Below are 12590 nucleotides of genomic sequence, written 5' to 3'. Positions count from 1 at the left end.
ATGATGAGACAAGTTGAAAACATGCCAGGTCTTCCTTTATAGATGTTGGGAGATCATCAGCCGATCCTGGCAAAATCAAAGCTTTCTCATATATATGGTTATCTGAACATGTTAATTCTAAGAAATAAATTTGTTCATTTAGGGTAAATATGATCATGTAAAGAATAAGAGATGGTCATACATATAAAAACTTTTATATGTATTAGAAATTTTTTGTTTTTATATATTTTCTGTTTTCTTCCCTCTTAGAATTAGAAGATTTGCTCAAAAAAAGCCACAATGTACAACACCCCTGTAAGTGAGTGTATGTTCAGTAAATCTGCACAACTGTTCAGTATTAAAAGGGTTGTACACAGAAAAATATTTTTTTGCTGAAACAGCACCACACCTGTTCATGTGTTGTGTATGATATTACAGCTCAGTCCTTTCCCATCACAATTGGAATAACCAATGCAGAGAAATTCTTATCTATAGTTATAAGCAAATCAGGTGCTCGGAGCACCAAGGGCTGGTCTACCCCTTGGAGCACCACTTCACCTCCACCTCTCCCCTTTGCCACTCCTCCTCCAATTGAGATTAACAAGGCCAGACATTCTCGCTGCTCCAATGCATGGCCCTGAAATCTCCCACATGTGCAGCTGGCCGTACTATTGGTCTGCTAATGATCAACGCTACCAGGCAGAATGCTTGGTTTATTAGAGTTAAACATGGTGAAAGATGCTCTTTAAAGAAACTTTAGACTCTAATCTGCAAATGTTTAAAAAAAAAAAAGTGATTTGTGAATATTTGTAAGTTAACCAAAGGCCCTCAGATACAAAAAAGTTGGCCAAACATACCGACTTCATGCAGATCTCTTGACTTTCCTCTGCCATGTGTTGTTGGGGGAAAACAGGACTAGGCATGTTGACTTTCAATGTTGCAATCCTCTTCCCAATAAAACACATGTATCCTCAGCCAAGCATGCATGTGTATGTGGGAGTGGGGAAGAATAGCTGGCGGCCTAACAGCTGTTGAAGGTAAGTGGGCACCTTAAACTTCTGCAATGCCTAGTAAAAAGATAGGGAAAATATCATGTATAAAATCTCATTGCTTGGTAAACCTGGTGGGATTAAGGGTCCTTACACACAAAAATGTTGTCTGATGTTTTTCTACTGGTAAAAAACACCAGACAAACATTGTTTTTGTTTTCTTTTGTTACCTGCATTTTTTGTGATGTTTTTTTGATTATTTTTTATGAACAGCGTTTTTAAAGAAGCCATAAATACACAAAAACACAACTAAAACACAGAAGTGCAGAAAAATGGCATCAAAAACATATGTAAAGACCAATAATGTTATCTCTTGTTATTTCTAGTGATACAGAAGATATCAGGCTGGAATGTGGAAGTGCTGGAGAATGGGGATGTGCGGCTCTGGTTAGAAGTGGAAAAACTGTCCCCTGCTGCAGAATTAGAAATGATCCTTAATGACAAAGTTATTGAAAATACACCAGTATGTTGCCTTATACTTATTTTTTTTAACTATGCTCAATCATTTTAACTTTATGTAAAATATGTAATTTCCCCCCAATATAATGAGTACAAGCTAGCAGGCATTTAATTGAACATACATTCATAATTACAATGTTTATTTCCCTACTTTCTCTTTGCCACCCTCCCACCAACCAAACTTAAACCACTGTCCATCAATTACCACAAATTAATTTAATTGCAGAATGGTGTAAAATATTAAAATAAATAATACTTCCCTTACTGATTCCCCAATTTTCCTGTTCCCGACATTTCCCGGGTACCCCACTGATCCCTCTTGGTATGGATATGTGTCTCAGCAGCCAATAAATCACTGTAGAAGTGACCCACTACATACAGTGATTGGTGCAGTACTCACTTGTCCATTTCTAGAACCACCAGGAAGTATACACTGGCAGGTACCTGGAAAGCATCAGAGGAGGAGTTGTGGGATATCGATTAGGTGAGTATTATCTATTTTATTATTTTACACTATTCAGAGTTGCTTTTAAAAGAAAGGGGCAAGACCACCTCTTTAATAAAAAATGAGGGGCACTTCTCATTTTTGCTGTACGTTTAACGTATACAGGGTGGGACATTTATATGGATACACCTTAATAAAATGGGAATGGTTGGTGATTAACTTCCTGTTTGTAGCACATTAGTATATGTGGGGGGGGGACTTTTCAAGATGGGTGGTGACCATGGCGGCCATTTTGAATCCAACTTTTGTTTTTTCAATAGGAAGATGGTCATGTGACACATCAAACTTATTGGGAATTTCACAAGAAAAACATTGGTGCTTGGTTTTAACGTAACTTTATTCTTTCATAAGTTATTTACAAGTTTCTGACCACTTATAAAATGTGTTCAATGTGCTGCCCATTGTGTTGGATTGTCAATGCAACCCTCTTCTCCCACTCTTCACACACTGATAGCAACACCGCAGGAGAAATGCTAGCACAGGCTTCCAGTATCCGTAGTTTCAGGTGCTGCAGCATATGCTGTGAAGATACGAGATGTGCAGCACCTGAAACTACGGATACTGGAAGACTGTGCTAGCATTTCTCCTGCGGTGTTGCTATCAGTGTGTGAAGAGTGGGAGAAGAGGGTTGCATTGACAATCCAACACAATGGGCAGCACATTTAACACATTTTGTAAGTGGTCATAAACTTGTAAATAACTCATGAAAGAATAAAGTTACGTTAAAACCAAGCACACCATTGTTTTTCTTGTGAAATTCCCAATAAGTTTGATGTGTCACATGACCCTCTTCCTATTGAAAAAACTAAAGTTGGATTCAAAATGGCCAACTTCAAAATGGCCGCCATGGTCACCACCCATCTTGAAAAGTTTCCCCCCCTCACATATACTAATGTGCCACAAACAGGAAGTTAATATCACCAACCATTCCCATTTTATTAAGGTGTATCCATATAAATGGCCCACCCTGTACATTAGATGCAATTTTGAGGTTATCTTTCCTTTTTTAATGTATACGTTTTAGAGATATGCATACCTTTCAATATGTTTGTATCCGTTTTTTATTTTTTTTAAGTGTGCGTTTTTGTGAAACCTTTCTTTTCTTCACAAAAAGGATGCACTTTTGAACTACGTTTACCCAATTATAGTATAAGGGTACCTCGAGCAATATGTTTTAAGATCCTTTTAACTGTTTATAAACGTATGCCCTCGACATAAAGAAAAAACGAAAGGTGAACTCATGTACTTTTATTCTGAATACTGCCAGAATGTCAGACCCCATCACAGTCCAGTTTGTTCTGACACGGCAGAGAGCTTCTACCTCTCTTTGTGTTAGTGTTGGGCATGAAGAGGATGGCTCCATGGCTCAGTTTATTAGCTGAACATGCCCCCTTCTTTATCCCATCAGCAATGAAGGAGAAGGTAGTTGGCTTGGTTAATGAACTGATCTAGACAGCCAAAATCCCTTGATACATGTCATCGACACAGAGGGGGGCTCTTTACTGTGTCAGAACAAAATATGAAAGTATATATATGGTGATGGTGAGTACAATAAAGGAATTCAAGAGGGGCCTGGATGTATTTCTGGAGTGTAATAATATTACAGGCTATAGCTACTAGAGAGGGGTCGTTGATCCAGGGAGTTATTCTGATTGTCTGATTGGAGTCGGGAAGGAATTTTTATTCCCCTAAAGTGAGGAAAATTGGCTTCTACCTCACAGGGTTTTTTTGCCTTCCTCTGGATTAACTTGCAGGATGACAGGCCGAACTGGATGGACAAATGTCTTTTTTTGGCCTTATGTACTATGTTACTATGTTACTATATTAGCAATATTCAAAATGAAAGTACATTAGTAAGTTTCATTAATTTTCACTTTAGCAACAACCAAATAAATTTTTATTTCTCGGGACAAACTCTTTAAACAGATTTAAAGATAGTTCAAGTGTAATAATTGAAGTCTATATTTCTTATTGCAGAAACGGAAAATAACATTTGACAAGGAGAATGGTCTCATTGAAATTATCAAAGAAGACTTTGGAGAAGAAGATAAGGGAACATACACTGCCAAAGTGGTAGATGGAAAAGCATCAAACCAGTTCAGTATCGTCCTTACTGGGGAAGGTGAGCAATGTTTGGACTTACACCCTATAATCATTATTACACATTAGACGTGTGCTTGCGTTAGTCCATGTGACTGATACATTGTAGTGTAGTAAGGTTAAGCTCACCAAATATTGCAGATTTGGGACAGTTTGGACCATTTTCTGTAAAATATTGTCGCTTTTCATGACACAACTGAGCAGAACAGATGCTGTATGAAGTGATATTTGGAAAAGTCAGTCTGCCATGTGGGATTTTTTTGTTCAATCATTGGGTGCTTATGTCAAACCACAGATCTGCATCCAGTGGCATATCTTCCATAGAGACAGACCACACAATTGCTAAAGGGCTCAGAGAAAGAGAAGGCACATGGCAACATGGTATTTTCATGCAGTCACCTCTAAGGGGAGCTCAGTGCAAACAGAATATTACAGCTTCCATTGCATTCTGTGGTAACTGTATACATACAGTGGGATGCGAAAGTTTGGGCAACCTTGTTAATCTTCATGATTTTCCTGTATAAATCGTTGGTTGTTATGATAAAAGATGTCAGTTAAATATATCATATAGGAGACACACACAGTGATATTTGAGAAGTGAAATGAAGTTTATTGGATTTACAGAAAGTGTGCTATAATTGTTTAAACAAAATTAGGCAGGTGCATACATTTGGGCACTGTTGTCATTTTATTGATTCCAAAACCTTTAGAACTAATTATTGGAACTCAAATTGGCTTGGTAAGCTCAGTGACCCCTGTAAATCACAGAAAAAATGCACCAAACGGATATACCACTGACTATACTGGCTAGTCATAAATGCAGTGGTGGATAGTGATAAAAAATTGAACCTTATTTAAGCGGCGCTGCTGCAGAAGACAGGACTCAGATAGGTAAAATAAAGTAGGTTCTTTTATTTTTAATGAACAGACCCATTGTCCTGATGAACGGGGCCGTCCGCCCCAGAAACGCGTAGACTTATATTAATAAAGAACCTACTTTATTTTACCTATCTGAGTCCTGTCTTCTGCAGCAGCGCCACTTAAATAAGGTTAAATTTTTTATCACTATCCACCACTACCTAATCCCGGACACTGTACCCCACGGCTACCGGTAAGAACCTAGGCAGCAGCAGTCACCCCTGCAAGCTGGACGGGCCTTTCTACCAGCTAAAGTGATCCATAGGAGTTGTGCCTCATCACAACCAAACACGGTAAGCACAATCAGTGCTTTGGTGGTTTTTATAAAAATATCATACGGTTTTACACACGAGGCGCTGCCTCCTGTTTTTTCTCTCTTGTTTTATCTAGTCATAAATGCAGATATTAAAAGCTGAGACTTTTGCCAATATATTCCTGTCAGGAAAATTTCAGAGCCCATCATGCACCTCGTCACGGTCACTCAGCATGGTAAGGGGTCCTACCAATAAGCTACCTATGGTGTGAACAAGGTCTGAAGGTGATGTAATCCAGCTCACAGCCAGGCTTCCACACAACCGCCTAGCAGGACAACTAATACAATGTGAACAAAGCCAGACTGTAAGCCACACCCATATCAGACCATGTGATGGAGGCCACCAGGTGCAAAAGAGAGTGTTTGAATGCCAGGTAAAGGCACATACACTACATATAAAACAAGACACAAACACAGAAATATAGTGGCAAATCTGGGGGAGCTGCTCAACCCCTAACACTGTAGCGTGTTTTTCATTGGGGGAGCAGCCCCACCGCATGTGGACCGCAGCAAACGACTATCCCCAGCAAAAAAAATGCATACGGTGGAGGATGTCGGCGCGGTCCACATGCACCACAAAGGCATCCTACACAAAATGGAGCATTGTGCGGATGAAAATATAATCATATAAATCACAGAAAAAGTGACCCCTGACCTACATACACAGGTGAATCCAATTATGAGAAAGAGTATTGTAAGTTTCCCTCCTCCTTTAATTTTCTCTGAAGAGTAGCAACATGGGGGTCTCAAAACAACTCTAAAATGACCTGAAGCAGGGGCGTACCTAGAGCATTTGGCACCCGGGGCGAACCCTTTGTTTGGCAAACCCCCCCCAAACAAAGGGTAAGCTCTATATCAAATTTGTAAGCTCTATATCAACTTGAAAAAACTATAACTGTGAAAAATAAATTAACTTGGAAATAAATTAAACTTAAATAATTACTGAACAGCTTTCTAGAAACAAAAAAAACTGAGATCCAAAGTGACCACTCAGTCTATTAGGCCTAGGTAATTGGAAAGGATTTACATCCTCTGCCTTCGAGCCTTCATTTCTGCAAATTTATCGATTACTTCATCAAAGCTAATCTGCCTTGCATATTCATGCTCAATGGAAAGTATGGCCAGATTAGTCAACCTTGTCTCACTCATGGTTGAGCGAAAGAATTTTTTTATCAATTTTAATTTGGAAAAACTTCTTTCACATGAAGCAATAGACACACAGAGAGTCAAAAAGAATCTTAAACACAGTGACAAAGTTGGCAGAGATTCACAAAAATCCCATTTAACAATGAACTCCAGGAACTGCAATACCGTCCATTTCTTTGCTTCTTCCACACTGATTTTGGCAGCTTCCAAATGCCTCCGAAGACGTTCAATTTCCATAAAGATGTCTTCATTGGAGAATTCGTCAAAAATCTCAGTCAATTTTGGTGTATACTTCCGAATATCTTCCTCTGTTGCAACTACCAGAGTGTTTGGCTGAATAACAGCAAATATGGAAAGGATTTTTTCAATTGCCTTAGAACGAATTGCCAACTCGTGATGAAAACGATCAAGGCACTCAAACATAGCCCTTTTCATTTCCTCTGGCAATGTGAGACCAGCGTCCTTTGCCTTCTCTCCTGGCATTGATTTCCAGAGCTTTACTCTCCCTCTCCTTTAGTGATGAGCGGCAGGTGCCATATTCGATTTCGACGAAATTCGCGAATATTCGATAGAATATTCGTTTTATATTCGTCGAAATCGAATATTCGTCATTATTCTTGTTATCGCGATTAATATGCGATTTAAATAATCGAATTTCGATTTTAACTTAAAGGCTACTCTCCTATTGAAATTGCAATTCGATTTTATCAAGTTATAATAATCGAATTTCGATTTTAACTTAGCACTGCTATATGCCATATTAGGCTAACTAATATGGCATATAGCAGTGCTAAGTTAAAATCGAAATTCGATTATTATAACTTGAAAAAAATCGAATTGCGATTTCAACGTAATTCTCAAATCCGACAGTACATTCTAGTATATGGAGTCGTTCCCATGGTGATGGGGACGCTCCATAAGCATGGAATATGGCTTCAATGGCTTGGTAGAATTAGCGAATTGACGAATATATTCGTTATATTCCACAAAACGAATATAACGAATGTATTCGTCATATTCCACAAAACGAAGATAACGAATGTATTCGTCATATATCACAAAACGAAGATAACGAAGTATTCTGCATCTTCATTTTAGCTACATATTCATCAATTTCGCTAATTCTAGCAATGATATAGGAAAGTTGACTATAGAGACAGCTAAGTATAATTCGCTATGCGATTATATTACTGCTTTTTTTATAAATAGTATAATTATAATAATTATCAGGTATTATAATTATTCTATTTATTTAAAAAAAAAGCAGTAATATAATCGCATAGCGAATTAAACTTAGCTGTCCAGTCAGTGCCCGTTGCCGCTTCTGCCGACTTCCATGCTCATGGAGCGTCCCCATCACCATGGGAACATCTCCATATACTAGAATGTACTGTCGGATTTGAGAATTACGTTGAAATCGCAATTCGATTTTTTCAAGTTATAATAATCGAATTTCGATTTTTAACTTAGCACTGCTATATGCCATATTAGTTAGCCTAATATGGCATATAGCAGTGCTAAGTTAAAATCGAAATTCGATTATTATAACTTGACATAATCGAATTGCGATTCCAACTTGGACCTGGTTTACTATATGGTTGGCTTCAATGGCTTGGTAGAATTAGCGAATTGACGAATATATTCGTTATATTCCACAAAACGAATATAACGAAGTATTCTGCATCTTCGTTTTAGCTACCTATTCATCAACTTCGCTAATTCTAGCAATGATATAGGAAAGTTGACTATAGAGACAGCTAAGTTTAATTCGCTATGCGATTATATTACTGCTTTTTTTTTAAATAAATAGAATAATTATAATACCTGATAATTATTATAATTATACTATTTATAAAAAAAGCAGTCATATAATCGCATAGTGAATTAAACTTAGCTGTCTCTATAGTCAACTTTCCTATATCATTGCTAGAATTAGCGAAATTGATGAATAGGTAGCTAAAATGAAGATGCAGAATACTTCGTTATCTTCGTTTTGTGATATATGACGAATACATTCGTTATCTTCGTTTTGTGGAATATGACGAATACATTCGTTATATTCGTTTTGTGGAATATAACGAATATATTCGTCAATTCGCTAATTCTACCAAGCCATTGAAGCCATATTCCATGCTTATGGAGCGTCCCCATCACCATGGGAACGACTCCATATACTAGAATGTACTGTCGGATTTGAGAATTACGTTGAAATCGCAATTCGATTTTTTCAAGTAATAATAATCGAATTTCGATTTTAACTTAGCACTGCTATATGCCATATTAGTTAGCCTAATATGGCATATAGCAGTGCTAAGTTAAAATCGAAATTCGATTATTATAACTTGAAAAAATCGAATTGCGATTTCAACGTAATTCTCAAATCCGACAGTACATTCTAGTATATGGAGATGTTCCCATGGTGATGGGGACGCTCCATGAGCATGGAAGTCGGCAGAAGCGGCAACGGGCACTGACTGGAGCAGCCAGGAAGCCAGGAATCCAAAGGACAGGTAAGAACAACTTTAGGGAAGTGGGAAAGAAAAAAATATAACACTAAAAAAAAAACAAAAAAAACGAATATTCGAAATATCAAATTTATATCACTATATTCGAAATATTCGCGAATTAGCGAAGTGCCGATATTCGCGAAAAAAATTCGATATTCGAATATTCGCGCTCAACACTACTCTCCTTTCCATAGAAATGTCCATTTCTTCACACGTAGTAGTTGCATAACAAATGGCCTTCTCCACTATTTCACTGCGCTGATCTGCAAGAAAAGCTTTCAGACCTTGTAGTTTCACAATGCACTTTTCAAGAGTGAGTCCCACTGTTTGCAAATACTTCTGTGTGATATTAACTTCTTCTAGAACTTCCCACCAGAAAGCAAGGTAACACAAAAAAGAAAAATCACATACGGCAGAGAGCAACATCTGAGCCGATCCTCTTGTGTCCACATTTTCTTCGGGATTACACAGTTTTTCAAGGGTTGAAGTCAGTTTTTCGAAATTTGCCCTCACTGGCTTCACAGCATCATAATGAGCGCTCCATCTTGTTTGGGAAAGTCTTTTCACTGTCACACCTAAGTTCTCCATCAGCAATTCCCAACGATGTGTAGAAACCGAAAAAAAGGAATACACTCTCTCCAATGTTCCAAAAAACAGGAAGCAACACTTCCAAATGAGTGCACCCCACAGAGGTTCAGGGAATGATTTGCACATGGCATAAACAAAGCCTTGGGATTAATCTCTTTTATTTTTGCCTGCACACCACCATGAATCCCTGCCATAGTTGCAGCATTATCATATCCTTGACCACCGCAAAGACTTATGTCTAGTCCATCTTCCTCCAGATGTTGCAGGATATTTTCTGTGAGCTCAGCAGCAGTCTTTCCAGCAATAGGAAAGAAGCTCAAGAATGATTCTTTTACTTCAACCTTGTCACCTTCAATATGAACATATCTGATCACTTCACACATCTGATCAGTGTGGGACACATCAGGGGTGCTGTCAAAAAGAATCCCAAAATATTTTGCTTTCTTGATCAGCCACTATTTTGTCCTTCACGTGATTCCCCAAAAGACAAATTAATTCATTCTGAATTTTTGGAGAGAAATAGGAAGTCATTCTCTTTCCAGATGCAACAGCATGTTTCAGTCGCATGGAATGTTCCTTTAAAATGGGATCATAGTTTGAGAGCAAATCTATCAATTCCAGGAAGTTTCCTTTGTTTGCTGATGACATGGTCTCTCTATGACCACGAAAAGGAAGATTCTGGTGAGCCAGAAACAAAGTTACATCCAAGAGGCGATGCAAAATATCCCTCCATTTCCTTTTCTCTCTGTCCACTGTTGTTTGATGGACATGATCAAGGCATTTTTGTAGCTTCAATCCTGCTTTCAAGGTCTTCCATTTCTCCAAGCATGTAAGATGCTGCTCAGAAGCCTCATGATCAAACACCTTTGGGTTCAGCTTCCACCACAATTGAAACCCAGTAACAAAACTAGATGTACCTGTTAGTTTGTCATCTACAGCAAAAAGTCTGCAGCAGAAACAAAGCAAACTCTGTTTTGATGGAGAGTACACCATCCACGTTCTAAGAATTTTTTCGCCATTAGGCAGAGCCTTATAGAACCATGCAGTGGTCAGCTGTCGACTCTTCCCTTTTGATTTCTCTCCTTGTCTTTCAACAGGATTGAATGGCCCATCTCTATTTTGGAAAGGTTCACTTCCCCTCTTAATAAGGTCCACTCTTAAGACCAGTGGCATACCTACCATATAGGCAGACCACGCAGCTGCTATGGGGCCCGTGAGGAAGAGGGGCCGCAGTGGAGGAGAGGCCCCGCCCCGTCTATCTTTCTAACTGTCTCCCGTCTGCTAGCCCCGCCTCCTAGCCCCGCCTCCCGCCTGTTAGCTCCGCCTCCCGCCTGTTAGCTCCATTATGCCTGATTCCTATTTCCTCCGGATTGCCACTACCCCACCAGTAATGAAGTAAGTGACCACTTGTAGGTGAGGACAGTGCAGGGGGGGGGATCACTCAGCTTTCCCAGGCTATTCCTCTGCACATATGCCATTCAGAACAGGAGGAAAGCTGGGTGCTATTATGTAATGTGACTCAGCTTTCCTGATGTCCTGCATGGCACAAGTGCAGAGGCAGGAGAAGATATGAGGGGAGGTGGGAGTAGTGTCACTCAGCGTTCTCAGACTATTCTCATGTCTCTCCACATGTGCCATGCAGGGCAGCAGAAAAGCTGGGTGCTATTACATCATGTGATGTCACTCAGATTTCCTGCTATCCTGCAAGGCATAAATGCAGATAATAAGAACATGGAAAGGCAGGGGGGAGGGGTTCACCCAGCTTTCCCAGAGACTCCTGTCTCTGCACATGTGTCATGCAGGATAGCGAGTAATGTCAGTGTCTCCCAGCTGTCCTGCATGACACAGAGGATGGGGGAATGGTGGCACGCACTTTCTCAAACTTTTCTCATGTCTATGCGCATGTGCAATGCTGGACAGCAGGAAAGTTGGGTGCTATTACATCATGTAACGCCCCAGATTCTTGTCAATATATGCTGAACACCGCCGGGACCTATCAGATCCCATTCTCTATAAGGCTACTCTCACACTTGCGGCAGGACGGATCCGACAGGCTGTTCACCATGTCGGATCTGTCCTGCGGCTATTTCGCGCGACCGCCGCTCCGTCCCCATTGACTATAACGGGGGCGGAGCTCTGGCGCAGCATGGCGGTGCACGGCGAAAGCCGCCGGACTAAAAGGTACTGCATGTCTGACTTTTTAGTCCGGCGACTTTCGCCGTGCACCATATAGTCAATGGGGACGGAGCGGCGGTCCGGCGGCACGGCGAAATAGCCACAGGATGGATCTGACATGGTGAACAGCCTGTCGGATCCGTCCTGCCGCAAGTGTGAAAGTACCCTAATGGGTCTGTTGGGTTCCGGCATGAGTACTGCCATTTTGTAGAACAAAATACTTCTGCATGAGGTGGGGCAGGGGAGAAGTTAGGGAGGGTAGTGAGAGGAGCCAGGGCGCATAGTAGGAGGGACTAGGAACGGGCATGGGGGCCCAATCTAAATTCTTGCTATGGGGCCCAATGATTTCTGTGTACGCCCCTGGTTAAGACATCTGGAACTGGAACTGGCCAAGCAGCAACATCAGAATAAACTGACAGTCGTACAGTCTCCTCTTCTTTTTCTTCTTCATCATCATCAGATTCTTGCCGATGCAGGCTTTTGCTGGCATCTGCTTCGTCTACATCACTTTCACCGCTTGAAGCTAAAACGATCTTCTCCAATTCTTGCGCGTTCACATAGAAATTTTCTTGAGAAGATACTTCAGGCATTTCACCTCTGGATTCACCAGACTGAATGTCTTCAGCACTTTCTCCTACTGCGGTAGATGTTGAAGGTGCAACATCACCAGACTGTATGTCTTCAGCACTTTCTCCTACTGCGGTAGATGTTGAAGGTGCAACATCACCAGACTGTATGTCTTCAGCACTTTCTCCTACTGCGGTAGATGTTGAAGGTGCAACATATTTTAAAATTGATCCAGACATCGCCTCAGCTGACTTTTCTCTTGCCTTCTTAATTTTTCGCTGCTG

General features: G+C 40.2%; 1 protein-coding gene across 1 annotated transcript in view; it reads left to right on the top strand.

Moving 5' to 3' along the window:
• MYOM3 (myomesin 3) overlaps positions 1-12590 on the top strand; it is a 151091-nt gene that overhangs the window by 111680 nt on the left and 26821 nt on the right. The window contains exons 24-26 of the mRNA XM_044286798.1: positions 250-294; positions 1355-1491; positions 3970-4114. Of these exons, the coding sequence (XP_044142733.1) occupies positions 250-294; positions 1355-1491; positions 3970-4114 (327 nt within the window). The remainder of the gene's footprint in view (positions 1-249; positions 295-1354; positions 1492-3969; positions 4115-12590) is intronic.

This window comes from Bufo gargarizans, chromosome 3 (genome assembly GCF_014858855.1).
Source record: "Bufo gargarizans isolate SCDJY-AF-19 chromosome 3, ASM1485885v1, whole genome shotgun sequence".
Taxonomy (NCBI): Eukaryota; Metazoa; Chordata; class Amphibia; order Anura; family Bufonidae; genus Bufo; species Bufo gargarizans.
This window is presented reverse-complemented; position numbering and strand designations above follow the sequence as displayed.